This window comes from Aotus nancymaae, unplaced genomic scaffold (genome assembly GCF_030222135.1).
Source record: "Aotus nancymaae isolate 86718 unplaced genomic scaffold, 86718_ANA_hifiasm-v0.15.2.pri h1tg000003l, whole genome shotgun sequence".
Taxonomy (NCBI): Eukaryota; Metazoa; Chordata; class Mammalia; order Primates; family Aotidae; genus Aotus; species Aotus nancymaae.
This window is the reverse complement of record NW_026988414.1, coordinates 8,828,477-8,851,763: the sequence shown is the minus strand read 5'-3', so window position 1 is coordinate 8,851,763 and position 23,287 is coordinate 8,828,477. Positions and strand designations below refer to the sequence as shown.

The following is a 23,287-nucleotide window of genomic DNA, read 5'->3' as shown; positions in this document are numbered from 1 at the left end:
CAAAGTATTAACTATTACGTATATAAAATTAATGAAAATCAGGATTCTCTTAGCAAAGCACTCTGTGCTGATTGGATAAGTGGTTGATGTTTCAGATGTGAAACATCAAAGGACAATTTTTAAGGACAAGTTTAAAAACATTCCTGGATCTCTGCAGTAAACATCTCTTCTTGATGAGTTTTTATAATCTGCATTTTTTTAATTTCAAGGCAAATTTCTAGTCACTGTCATTAAAAGATGTGACTTTGGAAACTAGGTCTATATTAATCATTCTATGCTTTCCAAACCTGAAATCATGTCTACAAAAATAAGTCGAGACATAAAAATATCTGAATTTTAATAAATTACTATTATTTTAAATGAAGAAATAAATAAGGGCTTTCTTTTTTCTCCCTGCTTCCCCCCATTACTACAATGTACAGAAACAACGTATAGATGTAGTCACTATCAAAACTTTGTGTGTCAGTGTGGCTGCTACTAGTGCAGCCCAACTGCTCTCTCCCTTCCTAATTATCTTTGTACTTAATGGTCTGGACCTCATAATTAATAAGGCCCTTCTTACTTTTAGTATATGTATATAAACATTGTCAGCAAAACAACTCTTGACCTGTGACTACCACCTGTGAATGACCGGTACCTCTCGGCCAGCCATGACATCATCTGTCCTCCACAGCACCACACCAAGTGCCAAGTGTGGCTTTCTCAGGCTACAGCCCCATCAATCCTGTCCATGCTGGCCCACTTGGCACTTCTTCAACATTTACTTTCACAACTTGAAGTCATCATACCTCCTCTTCCTTCAGTCTAGAATGCTTTCTCTTCCGCACATGGCAAAGCTCATCATCTGAAGCCTTGCTCACAGTGGACTCTGTTTGATTCTGTATGATTGTGTAAGTGTACGTGTAAGAGTCTCACAACCCCTTCATCCTTCAAGATTTGACATTATTATGTTCATTTTGCCATCACAGTGCTTATCATATTATATTATCATTTGTTATAAACATGTATTTTTACCCTGTTAGCCTGGGAGCAGCTCCAGGTTCTGCACACAATTTCTGCAACACCTGGCATTAAGCAGGTATTAAAAAGGATTTATGGACTGAAAAAAATTAGTTTATTAATTAAGTCCTTAATAAACACTTATTCGTACAAATGACAAAGTAAACCTTTTTTTAATGTAAGCTCTTGCTGTTACTTTAAAGCTGATTTCTTTACATAGAATGCAGTAAACATGGAAACACAGGTTCCACTGAACTCCCCAATGTATTGTGTATACTCAGTACTTGGATTTCATCCCATTCTATTATCTGCGATGATAAGTGAACAGGTCAGGACTTAATTAGTTTCTGAGGTACATACTGGGTCAGGGTATGCTTCCTTCAGGACTAGACCAACTAAATGATGACCCAGTGCACCCCACAGCTTAGCACAAACTTCAAATAATCCCAAATTTCCTCCACTAGATCTTTCTAGTTTTCCGGCCATCAGTTATAACAATGTTGATAGTCTTGGTGTATTACGAAATACTGGAAGCAGCTTCCATGGCCAGCAATCAAGAAATACCAGTTAAATTAGGATATATTCATGTGTGGCACAGTTCACAGATATTTTCAAAGTGAAAAAAATCAAGATGTAAAACTGCATGAAAATGAGACTGCCTTCACAGAGATTCATAAAAAAAACTGGATGGAAATAAACCAAAATAATAAGAATGTCTGCCTCTGTAATGTGCAGGTTTGTCTATGCTTTTGATTCTTATACTTTTCCACATCTCTCAAATTTCCTACAATGCACATATATATTACTTTTTTTCTGAGAAAAAAATAAGTATACCTCTAAGGTACTGGAGGTTTCAGTTGTAGAATTTCCAGTATTATTGCTTGAGTTTGAAGACACTGTTTCATTTTTACTTTCATTATCTGATTTTTCATCGGAACTCATACATTCAATATCTGCATCAAAGCCTGTTGGATATCCCATTGCCTGCAATACCTGTTCAAATTACATTAAGATGCAGTTTTATTCAGACATGAGAAACCAGAGAAAAGACAAAATATTGAGAACAAAGGTTTGAAATTCATAGCGTGTGAACCATAAAACACCTTGCAGGAAGAGCAAGATGGTACTAAATCTGTAAGTTCTTTGTTAAATAGGGTATATACCTACCAGGATAGCACCATGGAAAAATGGGAAAACCTCCTCAGGGTAATTGAGTTTAAACACGGATGACAAATATAAACTTGATACTACTCCTAGTTCATTTAATTTGGAGGTGAGAGGTAGAGAAAGTAACAGCATAGCTAGGTTCAAACCAATAGGATAAGGACAGAAGTAGCATACTGTAAAAAGTACACTGGTCTAGAAAGGAAAAAATCTGAGAGTCTAATCCTGTATTTCTCCTCTGGCCCTCAACTTTCCGATCCATAAAGCACGAAAACTAGATGGGTTGACTTCTAAGTTCTATGACTCAATCCATTAGGAGAAATTGTCCCAGAAACGCAATCAAGAAATTTTATGCCTTTGAACAAACTTGCCTATCAATTACAAAATAGTATCTAAAACTTTCTACTTTGTTTCCAGTGTAAAACATAATCAAAACTTAAAAGATTCAGTCTCGGCCAGATGCAGTGGCTCACACCTGTAATCCCAGCACTTTGGGAGGCCAAGGCGGGTGGATCACTTGAGGTCAGGAGTTAGGGAACAGCCTGGCCAATACGGTAAAACCCAGTCTCTACTAAAGATACAAAAATTAGCTGGGTGTGATGGCACACACCGGTAATCCCAGCTACTTGGGATGCTAAGGCAGGGGAATCACTTGAATCTGGGAGGCAGAGATTGCAGTGAGCCGAGATTGCACCACTGCACACCAGCCTGGGTAACAGAGTAAGACTCAGTCTCAAAAAAGGAAAAAAAAAAAAAAAATGCAGTCTCTAGGTTTATTCTCTATACTAAGTAAGCCAGGAACAATTTCAGTCTTGTATTTCCATCCCTCTCTCTCAAGGGCTGATTATGGCTACCTCCAATGTTCAAACTTCTTAGACTTCTTATACTTTCATTCGATGTATAGGATTTTTCTTACTTTTTTGAAATAAAGCTTTCAGAACAATGTGTGTGTCTGTGTGTGACTGTGCACAGGCTTGCTCACACACCTCTGCACATGTGTGTGCCTTTTAATATCTTCCTGATTATACTGCTTTTTAGATGTTTACAAGAGAATGTGTTCACTTTTTGTAAGCCTCTTTCAAAGGAGGTTGATATAGCTTTGTCATTTACTAATTAAAGGTTTACATCAGAGGATATAGGGATAGATTCCTAAAGACCCCTGGATTTGTTTCCATTTTTAATTAAGTTGCTGAGATGTAAAAGCAACACATTTCTTTATAATAACTGTACATAGTAAGTGTAAAATGGTTATGGTGGCTACACATATGACAAGCCAGCCTTTATAAACAATCACATCTTGTATAAAGGATTTTGCCAATATAAGTAAAACTGCTATCCTACACCAAAAAAATGGACCTACATAGAACTCTGCACCAGGAGAACTTGAAATTAATTCACACAATTCATATGGAGAACTTGGCATTCTTATCATAAATAAATGTCTTGAATTTACTTGGGAGTAAAGCCAAGAACGCTTTTTTAACATCTTAAGTTCTAAAAGTGCTCAGGTAATACTTCACACTAAGAACAGTAACATCATTTGTTTATATCCTTATTAATATTTTATTTAAAAAACACCTTCTCGCCGGGCGCGGTGGCTCAAGCCTGTAATCCCAGCACTTTGGGAGGCCGAGGCGGGTGGATCACGAGGTCAAGAGATCGAGACCATCCTGGTCAACATTGTGAAACCCCGTCTCTACTAATACAAAAAAATTAGCTGGGCATGGTGGCGCGTGCCTGTAATCCCAGCTACTCAGGAAGCTGAGGCAGGAGAATTGCCTGAACCCAGGAGGCGGAGGTTGCAGTGAGCCGAGATCGCGCCATTGCACTCCAGCCTGGGTAACGAGAGCGAAACTCCGTCTCAAAAAAAAAAAAAAAACACCTTCTCCACTGTCTGAGTCATGTAAATATGCTCTCCCTGAGAAATCTCATCTCAGATAATAGCTATCATTCCAAATTAACACTAGCTAACATAGGCTGCAAGTCAAAAGCCAAACATCACAAATTAAGTTTGATTTGTTTATTCCATTAAAACTAAAGATATTCATCTTTTCTCAACTTAACATAGACAATAAAAATAGTCTAATACAAATACTTTCTTTTTTTTTTTGAGACGGAGTTTCGCTCTTGTTACCCAGGCTGGAGTGCAATGGTGCGATCTCGGCTCACCGCAACCTCCGCCTCCTGGGTTCAGGCAATTCTCCTGCCTCAGCCTCCTGAGTAGCTGGGATTACAGGCACGCATCACCATGCCCAGCTAATTTTTTGTATTTTTAGTAGAGACGGGGTTTCACCATGTTGACCGGGATGGTCTCGATCTCTTGACCTCGTGATCCACCCGCCTCGGCCTCCCAAAGTAATACAAATACTTAATACCACCTCTCGCCACCTTTCTCTCACATATCAGATTCATGTAATATTACAGCGACATATTTCAATACGTTTACAAATACTTTATATAAATGGTGGATTATATCTCAGGGAATACAGTGTCTAATACAGTGTAACCAAAAAATTAAAATTAAATCATTTTTAAGAATAGATATTCTGAGTATTTACTAGCATATGCTAAGAAGTCAAAAAAGCAAAGAGTTCTCAAACCTCTGCAACTGATAAAAGATTCTCTTCTTAACCAAACTCTAGACAGGATCCTCTGAGCCATGTTTTTACCTAGGCCCCATCCTTGGGCCTTGTCCGTAAAAGCCAAGTTGTATTAAGAATCCTGCTAAATTGGTTCAGTCAGAATCCCACACCTTCAATATCTAATCACCCTTAATCACCCTTGGTATCTGATCAAATCTCATCCCCCATTGAAATGGTTTGTGTCCCCACCCAAACCTCAAATTGTAATCCCCAGTGTTGGAGGTGGGGCCTGGTGGGAGGTGACTGGATCATAGGGGCAGTTTCTAATGGTTTAGCACCATCCCCTTAGTACTGTCTCATGACAGAGTTCTTACGAGATCTGGTTGTTTAAGAGCATATGGCACCTTCTTGCACTTTTCTCTTCCTCCTGCTCCGGTCACTTAAGAAATGCCTGCTTCCCCTTCCACCGTGATTAAGTTTCCTGAAGCCTCCCTAGAAGTCTCTATGCTTCCTGTACAGCCTGCAGAATCGTAAGCCAATTAAACCTATTTCCTTTATAAATGACCCAGTCTTAGGTATTTCTTTATAATAATGCAAGAATGGACTAATACACCTATCACTGCCTGGATGGTATCTGATCACCTGAGCCTGCTCTGAGCAAAAATCCTAATAGGTGCGTTTAACCAAAAATCCCCCTTCATCCTGATGTTTCCTCTTAGTAATTTTCCATCCACTGATCCATCCCTGTTCCTTGGCTACAAATCCTCACTTGTCCATGTTGAACTCAGAATTGAGCCCAGTTCTATACTAAGGTCTGTTTCCCCTATTGCAATAACAGTTCCTGAGTACATACTTTTTTTTTTTTAACCGTTTAAACTGTCCCACTCTGGTTTTCTTTGACGGAAACAAGTTTGTCTGAAATCTATGTTAATACTAAAAAACTAGTATTCCAAAGGAAAATGAATTTCAAGTATCTGGCAAACAAATACAAACCTAATAAATACATCAATTGAGCTAAAAAATCACAAGATAACTCATGGAAACAAGGTGACTGGGAAATCATCTGTGTGTAACCAGATCCCTTTCTTCCTGGAAGAGGGCTGAGGTTAAGAAAGGTTGAGACTGAGAAAGATGATGCCCTAGAATACCAGGGGCCAAGAGTGAAAAGACAACACACGGCAGTCTATATTATGGCCCTCTACTCTAAAAGAAAGTAACATTCATGGCTTCTGTATGATAGAGATCTGATTTCATCAGATTCTCAGGAAATCTGATGTTTCTAAGAACCTCTCCAAAGAGCCTTCCCTTCATCTTCATCCCCTTCTAGCTGAATTCTTCCCCACAATGACGAAGATTATTTTCATGTAATATGATTATGACCCGAAAGGTATCCTTTGTGAGGGGTTGCCAGGATAAAGAAGTGGAAGAGTAAAAGGAAGACTGGTCACTAATTCTCCATCACTTTAGGGTGCCTGCTGTCCTGCAGCCAGGCCAGGCTCATGTGAAAGGACTGATTTCTTCTTGTTTTCTTTTGATTTGATTCTCTGGTGTGATTTGTCATAATAGGTACAAAACCCTCACCATGCTATTAAGAACTATAAGAATTTTGACCTACTTTCAAAAATACATTAGATGCAAAATTCTTTCTCAAACTCATTTATAAACAGAATGTGTAACATGGAATATAACCTTTATGGATAACAATTTGGCAATATATGCCTGGTATATAATAAGAATTCCAATGGACTTTTAAACAAATTAATGAATCAATAAAATGTGTTTACCTTTTGACCCAATAATTCCATCTCTAGAATATATATCTTAAGGGACCATCAGACAAGTTCAAAAAGATGTAAAGCAATAAAATGGAAGCATCTAAATCTAAAATGATTAGTTACATTATGATAATGTAACAGACCACCTGCTAATAGTGAAATGTTAGACCATCACTAAAAATAAGAGCAATCTTTGAGTTAGCTATTTAAAAATTCATAATATATTTTTAGATGAAGAGAGTATAGGCCAGGCACAGTGGCTCATGCCTGTAATCCCAGCACTTTGAGAGGCTGAGGTGGGCACATTACCTGAGGTCAGGAGTTCGAGACCAGCCTGGCCAACATGGTGAAACTCTGTCTCTACTAAAAATGCAAAAATTAGCAGGGCGTGGTGGCATGTGCCTGTAATCCCAGCTACCCAGGAGACTGAGGCAGGAGAATTGCTGGAACCTGAGAGGCAGAAGCTGCAGTGAGCCAAGATCCTGCCACTGCACTCCAGCCTAGGCAACAAAGCAAGACTCTGTCTCAAAAGTATGATCCTATTTTAAATATACATATTTTTTACAGACACTATGTAGGTTCACCACTCCTTATCTGAAACCCTTAGTGCCAGGTTGTTTTGAGAATTGACAATTTTTCAATTCTGAGAGCTAATACAAAACATATGTCACATATTTTCCAAATTCCCAGTGGATTCTCAGGTGCTATCCCATGTTTATGCAAAAGGACATATAAAATAATCACACTGAATAGAATAATAAAGACTAAAACTAGTCCCACATCAATTCAGGTCATGTTTTCCCACCCAGTGAATTTGTATCAAACTTAGGGAAATTTTTTTTCTTTCTTTTTTTTTTTTTTTTTTTTGAGACGGAGTCTCGCTCTTGTTACCCAGGCTGGAGTGCAATGGCGCGATCTCGGCTCACCGCAACCTCCGCCTCCTGGGTTCAGGCAATTCTCCTGCCTCAGCTTCCTGAGTAGCTGGGATTACAGGCACGCGCCACCGTGCCCAGCTAATTTTTTTGTATTAGTAGAGACGGGGTTTCACAATGTTGACCAGGATGGTCTCGATCTCTTGACCTCGTGATCCACCCGCCTCGGCCTCCCAAAGTGCTGGGATTACAGGCTTGAGCCACCGCGCCCGGCCAATTTTTTTTCATTTTTAATGCTTTCTGAATTTTAGAATTACTGGTTAAAATAAGAAGGCTTGGAAGAATACATACCAAAATGTTAATGGTTATTATTTCTAGGTTTCAGAACTATGAACTTTTCCCCCTCATTTTCTAAACCATTTATAGCAAATACACATTATACATTTATAATAAGATTTACAAAGCCAAAAGTAACTTTTAAAAAACAAGATATAAAATAAAAATTCTGTGCAGACCTTAGGGAGAACAATCTGCCTCAAAATAGAAAGCAAGTTCTGGAATAAAGCTATCAAGTTATAAACCTGAAGAGGCCTAGAAAAGACTGCAGGCCACTTGAGACTGACAGCTAGTAAAAGGTTTTCATATCATATAGCTGATAAACCAGATAAAGTAAGCAGAGACTTTCGAACCTTCAAAGCTAGTTTACTCTGATTCTTAATTTATTCTACCTGGATGAATCAAAAGTTTCGTTTATCCCATTTTCAAAAAAGGCAAATCTTAACTCTTCACAAATTTCAGATTTATTCGTTACTGCACATTCCACCCAAAATGTCACTCAAGGTAAATAAAAGTATGAAGGCTGCCTACTCACCACACAAGTCACAAGAAGCCATTAACAATTTCCTCAGATCCAGTATCATTCACATTATAACTGACATCTACATTTCCGAAATTTGTCAGGGAGCTTAGCTTAATCCCAAGCTTACACCCTCTCCATGTTTACCAAAAGCTCAGGTGAATAAAAAATAATATTTGGAATTGAAGACAAAAGCATACCCAGTCTAACCAAGTTCCATTATATCATAAAAATATATCACTGCATCAAATGAAAACCAAATCTTGTCACACTGCAAAATTTATCACTCTATTAACTTTCTCAAATTTTACTGAATTGCAATTTGCTATGATACCACTAGATTATGTTAAAGGTTATTGTAAGAAACAACCCACAAAATTTATCACTGCATCATAGATGCCTCTAAAGGAGATAACTGATATCCTTGGTTTGTGAAGATCTACCGAAGGAGAAATGCCCACCTGATCAAAAACCACAACTGTGACACTCATAACCAAACTCTCTCTGTTCTTAAGACATAGAGAATGAATTGTATATTTTACAAGCTTTTTGTGTCAGCTGCTACAGAACTTAGCTTAGCTCTAAACTTGTGACTCATTCTCAGTGTATGTGGTTATTAAACTATATATTTAGTCTTATTCCTGGATTCACTTTTCCCCTCATTGTTGGGTTTTTTTTTTCTGCCTCATTTTAAATTCATATTCTTTCATCATACTTTAGATATACCTGTTCTAATGAAGACAGCATAAGTAATATATAGTGTTTGACATTTTTACAGCTTATTGTTTTTTTGCATGCATTGTTCCGATCACTATTTGATGTTTACATGCTTGTTTGTATATTTGTTGTCTATCTTCCCATCCTATACACACTAGAATGTAAGCTCCATGAGAGCAGCAACTGTTTTTCATTAACTGCTATATCCCCAGTAACTAGGATGGTGTTCACATCTACATTAACAATACATACAAAATGGAATGGCCATGAAAACAGACCAATTATATCATATGCCATACTGTTATATAAAAGAACTTTTCTTAAGTGAATCTCCTCATCTTCAGTCTACATTATCTTTAACATTTTTGCATTAGCCTGCAAGAGGTCAAATGTACTTATAGAGAGATCCCATTACTTGGAAATTTTCTACAAACCTATATGCATAATTGGTCCAATCCTGGATACTATTCCCTATGGAAATATTCTAAAAATAAATAAAGAGGAAGCATCATATACAAAGATACTGATCAAATTTATTTATAATAGAAATAATCTGGAATAAGCAAACTATCCAATGATAGGAAAATATTTAAACAAAGAGTATACCCATAGCATATTAATTGAACATTCATTACAAATTATTTATGAAGATTTTCATAATGAGGAAAAACACTAATAAAACATTACATGAAAAAAGTCATAAGATAAAATTACATGTATACTGTGAGCTTATTTTTTAAAAAAACAGCAAAATAGAAAATGATTGGAAATAAACCAACATACTATATACAAATACTAATGCTCTTTGCTTCAAAAATATTCAATTGACATATTTTAATTTCTTTACTTCTTTCTGTATTTTCCAAATTTTGTATAATTATCACATATTATTTTACAACAAAAGAAAATTTTGTTATCCAGAAGTGACAAAGTCTATACATAATATTATCGCTATTAAAATGTTGAAAAAATAAATTATAGGAAAAGAAGCATCTTATTTGGAACACAAAATAAAAATAACATTGCAAAGTAAAACAAATACTGTACCTTCACTGCTACGTGAAGTTTTGCTGTTTTCTTGGATGGTCCTGAGGCTTCATATGTTGTGCCATCCACATCTACAGACATTGTGAAGACTGGGGCATGAACAGGGCCAGACTGAGATAAGAGTTTATACTGAAGCCCAGGCCTGATCTGATTTAGCCTCATTAGTGCATTCATAAGGTCTATTGCTTTACTATCCAGAACTGTTAAAGAAAAAAGAATGAGGTCAGAAATTAACTAGAAAGTCATTTTGCTTTAACCTCTGCATTTTCGGGGTTCCTAGTATCTACTGTAAATTTATCAGACTTTTAAAAAGTGAGTATTTCAAAACACATAGCTTAACCTCATAATTCTAAAATTATTATGCTAACATCACTGTAAAAATTGTATGCATTACTGTAACTATACATTAATTTTCTCTTGTCAATATTAATGTATCATAAGCCAAAAAGCTTGGAAACAAAAAAGTTATTCAATTATCAACTGCTTAGTTAAGATCTAGTCTCAAACTCAAATTCAAATCAACCAAATTCTTCACTTTTTGGCTGAGCATGGTGGCTCATGCCTGTAATCCCAGCACTTGGGAAGGCCGAGGCAGGTAGATTGCTTAAGCTCAGGAGTTCAAGACTAGCCTGGGCAACTTGTCAAAATCCCATCTCTACCAAAAATACAAAAACTTAGTAGGGCATGGTGGCACACACCCGTGATCGTTACTATTTCAGAAGGCTGAGGTTGAAGGATCACCAGAGCCAAGCAGGTGGAGACTGCAGTGAGCTGAGATTGTGCCACTGCAGTCCAGTCTGGGTGAGAGTGAGAACCTGTCTCAAAAAAAAAAAAAAAAAACCTTCGTTTTTAATTTTTCTATCTGAGACTGCAAGTCCTCTCTAGTTTGCATCTGTAAGAATACAGGTTTTACACACTTTTCCTTAAGTTTCGTTTCATCTTCTTATTGGGGTCTTTATCATCCCCTAATCCATCTTCAAATGGCCTCTTTAGAGCTGAAGACCCAGCACCTAAAAAAAATTATGAGCAATTCATTATCAGATAAAACAACAATCCTACTTACTGTACCACATGTATCTAACATGTTCAGGTGGAAAATCTTAGGAATCACGCCAAGGACCATACAACTTTTTTATTGATCAGTTAAATTACCATATTTACAATCTAGAAAAGCAAATTTTTTTAAAGCAAATCTTGAAACAATATTTCACTTTTTACATTCATTTTTCCCATTTATTCATATATACACACCAAGATCTATGCCTATGTTATGGTCTGAATGTTTGTGTCCCCACCAAATTCAAATATTGAAACTTAATCCCCAGTGCAATGGGATTAGGAGGGGGGCACTTGGAAGGTGATTAGGTTATGAGGGTGGAGCCCTTATTAAATTAGTGCCCTTATAAGAGATGCCTGAGAGAGACTGTTTGTCCTTATAGCAGGCACTATATGAGCCCTCAGGAGACAGCAAATCTGCTGAAGCCTTGATTTTGGACTTTCAAGCCTCCAGAACTGTGGGCAATAAACTTGTTGCTTATAAGTTACCCAGTCTAAGGTGTTTTGTTATAGCGGCCACATAGACAACATATATTCACATGTCATATGCATCAACAGAAGTCTAGAAAGCTATATATCAAAATGTCAAAAAGTAGTTACCTCTGGCAGGATTTATTTTTACTTAATTATCATTTCAAACATCTCTAAAATTCAACATTTATGACTTGTATAAACTTTAGAAGTCCAAGTGCTAAATCTTATGCTTAGAAATCTGATTATCAAACTATATTCTTCTGCCTTTTGAAATCCTATTCAAAATTTTATTTACGGTTCACCTCCTCTATAAAAAGTTCTCTCATATCAAAGAGCTTTTACGATATCAGAATGTAAAGTCTTGTATCACTGCCTATTTCACATATTCTCGTGTGTCCTCAGGGCTCCTTAAAGGTCAAAGATATTTTCTCCTTGTATCTTTCAAACTACCTTAACACAAGACTTAGAAGCAACATAATAGGCACTGAGCAAAAACTAACTAAACTAATTAATAATCAATTTCTTGGATACAGCAGCCAACAGTTTATAATGTTGTCAAGCAAAAGATAGGAGCTTTGCTGTCCAAGTTAAAAATTATTAGAGAAAAGTTCATCAACCTATCCAAGTACTTTAAAGATCTCTTTATGTCTTCACCTTAAAAGTTAGTTGTTTTTCCTAAGGAAAATTATGCTCAAGATATTCATGCCACATGATTTCCAGATACTTCTAGTGAAAGCTTATAATAATAATAATAATGAGATTAACTATGTATTTTCTGATCAAGATTTACTGTCCCTTGAGGTAAACACCGACTTCAGCATTTGCTTGGGTCAATATTTACCACTCAGGCCAATCAATCTTGATGTTCTCTTCAACAGAAGGCAATATTGGCTGAGTATTGTATTTCATTTGCATTACATAAAGCTATGAGTATGCCAGTCTCCCAGAATGCAATCTATAAGAGATACAAGTTAAAAAGAACTATGTCTATTCAATCACTCTTCTGCTCATTAAGTTACATTAAAGGCAGCTCCTTGATTGCCTGGAAATCACAAGCTAGCTTAAATGCACAGATATATTCTCTAAATCCTCTAGCTACATAAACAGAGTTCCATGGATGAAGCTTCATTCTATCATTCCAGCCATTGCAAAGGGGCTGTAAAATGTGGGGCTAATCATAATAAGCAGCCTAAGGGAAAAAATGGGCTTGCTTTACAAAAAACAGGTAGCTTTCAACTTTTATAATATCTAGTAATATGAAGTGATAACTTCTGAGGCAACAATTTTTTTAAATAATATTTTAGTATTTGCCATATGCCTGACACTGTTAACACCTCACAGGTATTAACTTATTTAATCCTCATGAGTACCCTCATGAAACCATTACCTTTACTGTCCCCTTTATAAATTCATTCATATATCCATTCAATAATAAACAATAAATATTAATTGAGCAATTTTATGTGCTAGACATATAGCAAGTAACAAAATTATCTCCCTTTTCTCAAAGAGCTTTCACTCTTTGAGAAAGTGGCCAAAACTAATTACAACATATACTATGATAGTGAGTGTAAACAATTTATATGTCGTGCTCATCAGAAAGGTATCACTATGAGGAGACCTTTTGATGAAGACTTAAGAAAGTAAAAGAGTGAACTATAAAGTCATCTGCAGAAAGTATCCCAGGCAGAGAAAAATAAACAGCAATTACAAAAGTTTTTAAGGCAGAAACATGCTAAGAAATTATATAAAGGCCTGAACAGTTGGAGTGAAATGAAAAAGAAGGTGCAAGCAGTAGGTGAGAAGCGCCTGGTTAGGTGAGGCAGTAGTTCTCAAGTCCCGGTGCCATTAATTGACAAAATATCAAGGGTCCACTTCCAGTATGAGAGAGTAAACAAGTCAAAAAAGGCTTCCTGATTAGAGCAATTCGAAAAACTGGACAAAACAAACAATAAATATCTGTTCCTGGACAATGAAGAGTTTTAAAATCAAGATCTGGGAGGTGAGCTAGGCACGGTGCCAAATGCCTGTAGTCCCAGCTACTCCGGAGGCTGAGGCAGGAGGATTCATTGAGTCCAGGAGTTTGAGGCTAAAGTGGGCTATGACTGCACCTGCAAATAGCCACTGGACTGCAGCCTGGGCAATATAGACAAGCCCTGTTTAAAAAAAAAAAAAAAAAAAAGATATGGGAGGTGAAAGAAATTCTCTGCATTGGGGGTCACATTAACCCTAGGGGCATCTTCTGAATCCAGAAGAGGTCACTAAAAACTGAAGAGAGTAACGTCAACAGGCTCCCAGGTCTCAAGGAGTCCAAAACTAAAGTTCAAGGTCCAAGCAGAGAAGGGATGGTGAATCCCCCACACTCTGGGTTGGGCCTCTGAAATGTTATACTCTAGAAGTAAAATGAACTGGAAATAGCATGGCCCTCACAAGGATGAAAGCCAAGGTTCAAATTGTAATTTTTTCTTTTTGAATTGGAGTCCTGCTCTGTTGCCCAGGCTGGAGTGCAGTGGCACAATCTCGGCTCACTGCCACCTCTGACTCCCAAGTTCAAGCAAGTCTTTTAACTCAGCCTCCCAAGTAGCTGGGATTACAGGTGACCACCACCATATCTGGCTAATTTCTTTTGTTATTTTTAGTAGAGATGGTGTTTTGCCATGTTAGCCAGACTGGTCTTGAACTCCTGCCCTCAGGTGATCTACCCGCCTTGGCCTCCCAAAGTGCTGGAATTACAGGCGTGAGGCACCATGCCTGGTCGCAAATTATCTTAATCCCTGACTGCCCTGAAATGATCTAGAGCTGCCAATTCTGTTAGCCACCTCCCAGAAACAAATATAAATCCTCCCTGGAGGAAGATATCATTACTCTAGACTTTAAATTATCTACAATTTCTTATTCTAAAAATCCAGCACTCATAATAACCAGGCACATGAGAAGATATCATGATTAGAAATCAAGAGGAAAAAGCAGACAATACAAACAGACCCAAAATAGACCCAGATGACAGGCCTTTCAAAAACAAACTTTCTTAAAAATAATTTCAGACAGAAAATCTGAAACTATAAAAGAGCCAAAAATCTATAAATGAAAAATATAAACTAAAAACTGGCAGACCTGCAAGGGGAAATGGCAAATCCACAATAGATGGGAATTGACAGAGCTCTCTCAGTAATTAATAACAACATCTGAAAAACACACAATGAACAAATGGCATGACCTAACATGAAAAAAAATATTATGACCCTCAACTGCAGAATATACATACTTTTTCAGAGCAAAAAAAGACCATATGCTGGGCCACAATATACTCAACAAATATCAAAGGACAGAAATCATACAATGCATGGACAGCAGAATAAGTAAAACCTCAAAAACAAAAGAGTTAACTACAAAATCTTCATTTGTCTGCAAATTAAGCAATAACATCTAAATACCCAACAGGTAAAAAAAAATTAGGAATAAAAGAAAGTAAAAGATAGCTTTAACTAAATAATAAAAATACAAATGCCCAAAGAATGTGATGTACATAAATCTGTGCTTAAAGGGAAATTAACCATCTTAATAGTATATACAATAAGAGGCTGAAAAATCAATGAGGTATTCACCCAACTCATAAAGTTTAAAAACAGGAGCAGCAAATCAAACCTAAAGAAAGTCATAAGGAGGGAAAACTATAGATAAGAGCAGAAAACCAATAAAATAGAATACAAACATACAACAGAAGACAATGAAGAAAGCCAAAAGTTAATTTTCCTGTAAAGACTAATAAAAATAAGTCCCTAGGTGAGAGTCATTAGTAAAAAAAAAAGAGGAAGGTACAAAATATAAAAAGACATTACTACAGATACTACAAACAATGAAATGAAGACCTTATAAATTATTTTATTCCAAAATATTTTAAAATTTAGGTGAAATGGAAAAATTCTTAGAAAAGAACAGCTTACCAAAAGTGTCATAAAAAGATGGAAGTCTTATGCTTATTAAGGGAATCAGATCCATAATTTAAAATATTTCCACAAGGAAAACACATGCCAATGGCTTCACTGATGAATTCCTCCAACAGTTAAAGAAAAACTAACACCAAACATATTCAAACTTTTCCAAACAATAGAAAAAGAAGGAACACGTTGTAACTCACTTTATGAAGCCAGCATAACCTTGAAGTCAAAGATTAACACAGGAGAATTGCTGGTCAATCTAACACACAAATACCTGCATTTTTGACTTGCCCACAAAAACCTACATGACTGTTATATATATATATATATATACACACACACACACACACACACAGTTTTTTATATATATATATATACACACACACACATACATACATACACACACATATATATACATGATTGTTCATAGAAACTTATTTATAGAAACTTGTTCATAGAAACTTATTCATAGAAACTTGTTCACAGAAACATGATTGTTCATAGAAACCTATAAAAAGCCAAAACTGGAAACTAAATGTCCTACAATAGGTAAATAGTTAAATAAACTCTAGCTCATTCACACCATGGAATAATACTAAACAAGAAGAAAGAACAAACTATTGATATATACAACAACTTGGATGGACCTTAAGGGCATTATGCTGAGTGGAGAAAAAAAATTGCAAAAGGTTCCTTATTGTAGAACTCCATTTATATAAAATCCCTAAAATGATAAAATTATGCAGATAGAGAAATCTTAGTGGTTTCCAGGGATTAGGGATGGCTGAGAAGAGAGAAGCGAGTATGACTATAAAGGGGCAGCATGAAGGAGATCTTCTTTTTTTTTTTTTTTTTTTTTTTTTTTTTTTTGAGACGGAGTTTCGCTCTTGATACCCAGGCTGGAGCGCAATGGCGCGATCTCGGCTCACCGCAATCTCCGCCTCCTGGGTTCAGGCAATTCTCCTGCCTCAGCCTCCTGAGTAGCTGGGATTACAGGCACACGCCACCGTGCCCAGCTAATTTTTTGTATTAGTAGAGACGGGGTTTCACCATGTTGACCAGGATGGTCTCGATCTCTTGACCTCGTGATCCACCCGCCTCGGCCTCCCAAAGTGCTGGGATTACAGGCTTGAGCCACCGCGCCCGGCCAAGGAGATCTTAATGGTGTTGGAACAGTTCTGTATCTTGATTGCGGTAATGGCTACAGAAATCTACACATGTAATAAAATGGCATAAAACTTATACACACACATTGTATCACTGTCAGTTTCCTGGTTTTGATACTGTACTATAGTTAAAGTTACATAGATGTAGCCAAATGAGATCTCTCCTTATCATCTTAGCAACTACCTATAAATATGAAAGCATTTTAACATAAAAAGTTGCGGCGGGGTGTGGGGGGCGGGGGGTGTGCTGTTTATCACAAAAAGAATTGCTTCTTTGTGGAGAACAGATAGAGGGGCAAGAACAGAAGCAGGAAGACCAGATAGGTGACTGGAAGAATCTAGGTGAGAGATGATGGCAGCTTAGATAAGGATGTTAGCAGTAAAGAAGCTAAATTCCAGACACACTTTTTTTTGTGTGAGATGGATTTTCGCTCTTGTTGCCTAGGCTGGAGTGCGATGGCGCAATCTCGGCTCACTGCAACCTCCACGTCCTGGTTGAAGCAATTCTCCTGGCTCAGCCTCCCAAGTAGCTGGGATTATAGGCATGCGCTACCATGCCCGGCTAATTTTGTATTTTTAGTTGAGTCGGGGTTTCTCCATGCTGGTCAGTCTAGTCTTCAACTCCTAACCTCAGGTGATCCAATATATGATTTTTTTGAGACAGAGTCTTCCTCTGTCACCCAGGCTGGAGTGCAGAGGTGCAACCTCGGTTCACTGCAACCTCTGCTTCCTGGATTCAAGCGATTCTTCTGCCTCAGCCTCCTGAGTAGTGGGGACTAAAGGCACATGCCACCATGCCTGGCTAATTTTTATGTTTTCAGTAGAGATGGGGTTTTGTCATGTTGACCAGGCTGGTCTCAAACTCCTGGCGTCAAGTGATCTGCCCACCTCAGCCTCCCAAAGTTCTGGGATTATAGGCGTGAGCTACCACCCGGCCTGGACACACTTTAAAAGTAAAAAGAATTTGCTGGTATTTGGGATATGGGTGAATGAAAGAGAGGATTCAAGGGCAACCCAAAGAATCTTGGCTTAAGCAAATAGAGAGTTTCCAATGACTGGGACAGAGTTAACTATAGAAAGACAAGAGCAAAGGCAGAGTAAGGGCAGAAGCTTAGATCTTAGACATCTGAAGTTTGAAATGTCTGCTGGACATTCATGTAAAGACATTGAGGAGGCACTTTGATACTTGGGTCTGAGTTCAAGAGCTGGTAGTCTGGAATGAAGTATAAATTTGGGACAATCTTCAGTATAAAAAGGTATTTGAAGACAAGAGACTAAATGAGATCCCCTAAAACATCCATGTAAATAAGGAGAAATAGTCTGTGGACTGAACCCAAGGACATCTTAATATTCAGAAGTCAGGAAGATGAGGAAGAACAAAGACAACTGACGAGATGGCAAGAGAGCTAGAAGAACTAAGGAAGCTGATGACCTGGAAATCAAATGAAAAGTAGTATTTCATTTCAGAAAAAGTGGCAACAGCAAATGTTGCTGAGGATACAGGGAAACAGTAATTTTCATACACTGCTGGTGGGAGTGTAAACTGGTATATGTGACCATTTACTAGGTTGTTTACGTATACCTCAGGAGGCATGCAGAAGAATGCTAATAGCAACATGGTAAGTGGTTGTCAAAAACTAAAGAACCTAAATATCCTTCAAAAGTAGAATGAGTATACTAGTTTATTCATAATGGGTACTATATACCTATTAAAATGAACTATAGCCATGTGCAACAACATAAATTAATCCCAAAGAATGCTGAACAGAAAGAAGCCAGTCACAAAAGATTAAACTTAGTACCCATTTCTAGAAAGTTCCAGGCAAACTCAAATTATTTAGGAAAGCATATACAGGTGGGAAAGTGGTAAAGAAAATCTAGGAAATGATTATCAGAAAGTCAGAAATGGTAATTCTTGGTACAGGAAGGCAATGAGAAGGATAAATGATGGCTTCTGAGGCACTGATAAAGTTCTGTTTCTTAAACATGGCACTGATTTTATGGGTTTGTAAAAAATATTTTTTAAACTGTGTATTTTTGTACTCTTCTATATATGTTCTATATTTCATTATAAAATAAATATGGGAGAGAAAAGCGTTCCTGTGTGTCAAATGTTGCTGAAAAGCTAGCTAAGATGAGGATCGAAAACTGACCAGTGAATGCAGTAATGTGAAGGTCACAAGACATACTTCAGGCAACTGGTGAGGAAGAAAACCTGATTAGAACAGGTTCAACGAGAATTAAAAGTAAGGAAATGGAGAAAAGATAAAAAGGCTGCTCTTTCCCAAAGTACTGCTTATAAAGGGGAGTAGAGAAATATAACTGTTGCAGGACCTACAAAATCAAGGGAGAGTTTGTTTTGGCTTTCTCTTTCAGATGGGAGATACTACAGCAGGTTTTTATGTTGATGAAAAGCATTCAGTAGACAGGGAGGAACTGATGCTTGTGAGAGAAGAGATAATTGGTAGACTAATGTCCACTGGTAGGCAAGAGGGGATATGATACAGTGGGTAAGTAAAGGTCAGTCTTAAGAGGCAAGGCAGTTTCTACATAGGCAAGGGAGGGAAAAGCAAAGAATAGGAGTTGATGCAGTGGGGTTTGGAGACAGTCATGAGTACATGTAGAAATTATCTAATTAATAATTATCTGAGAAAATAGAAGCAAACAGGCTCATCAGGTGAGTAAACAGATAGAGAATGAAGTGTGAAATGTTAGAAAATGTGAAACAGTTATATAGGAAAACTGGAGAAGTCTCAAACTTACAGGATCGCCAGGCAACACAAATAGTCCCCATTATATTAATATCATAGACTTAAAGGAAGAATGCTCAAGATGGCTGTGCTTTTTTTTTCTCCAGCCATGTTCAGCAATCCTGTACAGACACAGAGAAGGTAGACAGACAGATTCAGAGAATCAAGGAAGTGAAGGTATATGCTAGAGAGTAATAATCAAGGATCACGTAGTACGAGCAGGGTAAGAACAGAAGAGAGAACATGGGGAGGATGAAGGACTAAGCAAAGGTATTGGAATCAATGACAAAATTCAAGAATTGAAATAAGGGTAGGAGACTGAGTAATGACAAGAGATTGGAAAGTGGGATTCTTGAAAACACGATTATGGAAATAATACAGATATAGTTACTGATGAAGATAAGAACTAGGCTATGTACATAGAATGAGTAATTAAGGTAAGGCAGAAGATAAAATATTTGTGAGAGAGGAAGTCACAGAACTGAGACACTGGAGTATTGAAAGAAATCATCTGAGATGCATACTGAAATCACCAAGAATAACAGGAATAAAGAACAGGAAGCTAGGTGCTAAAAGCATGAAAGTATTAGAAAGATCACTGTATGGCCAAAACACAAAAAATGGTAAAGTGACTTGCTCAGGTCATGTAGCTAGTAACTGACAGAACTAGAAAAGAAACATTGGCAGTCTGGTTCTATTTTATGCTATCAACTGACAAACCAGCAGTTCCCAAACTTTGAGAAAGATCTTTAAAGTTAAAAAAAAAAAAAACCTAAGTCACATAACAGTAAACATACTTTTACTATCTAGTGAAGGGGAAAATATAAATCCAAAAGAGTGACTGTGGATTTGGTGACTGAAATGAAATTTTCTGATACTAATCAAGAATATATATAAAATTTTTATTCAGTTGTTCAATTCACAGATAGATAATGCTTGATGCCACATGGATATGTAAATCCCTTTCAATAATTTCTTCACCACTAAGTAAGCACTGCTAGAAGAAAATGGCCTTCATTCCTCAAGTTATATTGAGCATTGGTTTATAATAATCATACAGTAGAATCTGGAGAATTCTTTCCCCTGAGGAGTTTACAGTGTGAGGCAATGATTCTCAAACTTTTTAGCTGAGGAGTCTTTACACTCTTAAAAATTACTGAGCACCCAAAGACTTATGCTTTGTGGGTAATATCTGTCAATATTGGGCATATTAAAAATAAAACAAAAAAATATAAACACAAGAATATAGAAAACATTCCATTAGCCATCAGACCAATGATCTCATCACATGTCACATGTAGCCTCTGCAAAACTATACACTTAGGAAAGAAAGAGTGAAAAAGACAAACAAACAAACAAAAACCTTAATATTACTGTTACTATTAAACAGTTTGACCTTGTAGACTCTCTGAAAGTCTTCGTCTAAATAAACATATTGGGCAACTGCACTATTTTTGTGATATACTAGAGTAATTTCAGTTGTTAGAGGTAGGCTGCATTCCAGGTGAAGAACATCTGGTATTAAATATTCCATTTTCTAGTTTAACAGGAGAGAAAGAGGGGGAAACAAAATATTTTTTGAGGCCTAAAAAAAACAGTAAGTGGATTCACATTTGATTCCAGGCACCAAGTCAGGCATTGTAACCTGACAAGAGCCAATAAAATAAGAAAAAGGGTAATATCCCTAGTAAGAGAGATGAGTGAATTGCTTAAGACCCAAAACTACAAGTGGTGGGGGTATGACTGGAACCCAGGCCATATTGACCCCAAAACCTACATTCTTTCCACAGAAACTCTGAATTCAACAGACTAATACAAATGGAAGATGATCCTGAATTTTCCAATATGCTTTTCTTCTCCTCTGTATTTTTGTTCTTTCTTTCTCGGTTAGATAACATTTCCAAGCATGAGAAAGTTCATCAAATTGATTAGTAATAGTGATAATGTCTCCTCCTAGCTTATGGTTGATTTCTTCTCCTTAGACCAGGAGTTCTGAAAGTATAGTCCCTGAGTCTATGCAATAATGAAATCTGGCCAACATAGCCAAATGAGTCACTAATAAGAAAATACAATTATGTTACATCAGCTGATGTTACCTGATAGGAACAGAAGAGAAGAAAGTCAGTGTATTAGTCTGTTCTAGCTACTGTATTAGTTCATTCTCACGTTACTAATAAAGACATACCTGAAACTGGGTAATTTATAAAGGAAAGAGGTTTAATAGACTCACAGTTCCACATGGCTCTCAGGAAACTTACAATCATGGCAGAAGGGGAAGCAAACACATCCTTCTTCACATGGTGGCAGAAGTGTGGAGCAAAGTTGGGGAAAAGCTTCTTATAAAACCATCAGATCCTGTGAGAACTCACTCACTAACATGAGAACAGCATGGAGGTAACTGCCTCCATGATTCAATTACCTTCCACAGAGTCAGTCCCACAACATGTGGGGATTATAGGAACTAAATTCAACATGAGATTTGGGTGGGGACACTGCCAACCTGTATCACGGCTTATACATGACTTGGATACACAATTATTATGTTCCCTAAGTTGTAATAAGAGATGCATCCCACGACCATCTATATCAGTGCCAACCCCCAACCCTAGTAAAAAAACTTCCACACTCACCTTCTTTATCAGTAACTGACCAGGAATACTTCTGAAAAGGCTTACTAGATGGAAGGGGGTCCATCTCCAGCACTTTATAAATCTGGCCAAAGGCTGATAGTCTGAGTGCATGCTAAAGAACAAAGCATTATATTTAATCACATTTCAATAGCAATTCATAAAGCTCTTAGAACATCTAGCTAAAAAGATACTCATAAATTCTGTCATTATAACAGCAGAAGTCCCTAACAACACACGAGAAAAAAGTGTTCAAACACAATAATTGAGAAAATCAGGTTATATTCTCTTGCTAGTAAGTCAGAGTAATATGTTCAATCTTCTACCTGTGCACTGTGGGTAATATCTTCTTTTTGCTGGATGGTCATATAGCTCAGAGCATCTGTTGGGTCTCTCTCACAAGGATCATGAAGACCAGGACCTCCTTTGGCAAAGGAAAAACACAAGTATCATTTAGAACTCAGTTTAGAATTCGGTAAACTAAAACAAAAAGAGATGGTTGGGGAGAATGAAGAGAAAATAAAAAATAACTGAGGAACTAAGTTAAAAGTCTGCTCAGTTAAGTGAAATAAAAGGGACACACTCTTATTTTCAACACGTTAGCACTTACATATCCTTATTTTATACTGGAAGTCACTTGTATATCTAAGGCCAAAACTTAGTCTTACTCTGAGAATTTAGAAACAGCACAATGAATCAGCCCAAATCTTAAAAGGGATTACATATGGAAAATAAAACCAAATTTAATTTTTCCAAATTTAAAACCAGAATACAAACAGAATGAACTTCAAAAATTTTAACTAAACACCTGTAATTTCAAATTCAGAGTTCGAGGTAAAGCAAATTCAAAGCAGACACAATATATTATTAGTACCCTTTATGTTAGTACATATAAAACACAAATTACAACTATTGAAAAAGATTTTTATAGCACTTTTCCAACACGTATTCTAGTTGTCAAAATTCCAAGCAAAAGAATTCCTATGCATCATTCTCCTGTGTAGAGGACAAACTTAGCACGTTATTTAGAAAAATAAACTAAAATGAGAGTTGCTGATCGTTCTGCTTCCAGAGTTTGAAACCCTTACCAGGAAGTAGTATTCCAGATGCCAAACACTCCATTACTCGTCTCAAGGCCTCCCCAGCGCCCAAAGGTCTATTACAAGTACCTATAGACTTTTCACATATAAGTTCTAGTGGCTAGAAGATATTAAATTACAAATTAGTACATGCACCAAGTGTTAAAAGGATTCCAGTTAAATGT

The 23,287-nt window shown here is 37.0% G+C and overlaps 1 protein-coding gene across 8 annotated transcripts in view; it reads right to left on the bottom strand.

The window, feature by feature from the left end:
* Positions 1-23,287, bottom strand: part of STRBP (spermatid perinuclear RNA binding protein) — a 178,523-nt gene that overhangs the window by 37,108 nt on the left and 118,128 nt on the right. For all 8 annotated transcript variants that reach the window (XR_010343289.1, XR_010343290.1, XM_064378225.1 and 5 more), the window contains exons 8-13: positions 23,112-23,223; positions 22,350-22,447; positions 22,027-22,138; positions 10,930-11,022; positions 10,013-10,212; positions 1,834-1,992 (exon numbers count right to left, since the gene is read on the bottom strand). Coding sequence is in view for 6 of the 8 variants with exons in the window: in XM_064378225.1 (XP_064234295.1) it covers positions 1,834-1,992; positions 10,013-10,212; positions 10,930-11,022; positions 22,027-22,138; positions 22,350-22,447; positions 23,112-23,223 (774 nt within the window). In the remaining 2 variants the exon portion in view is untranslated. The remainder of the gene's footprint in view (positions 1-1,833; positions 1,993-10,012; positions 10,213-10,929; positions 11,023-22,026; positions 22,139-22,349; positions 22,448-23,111; positions 23,224-23,287) is intronic.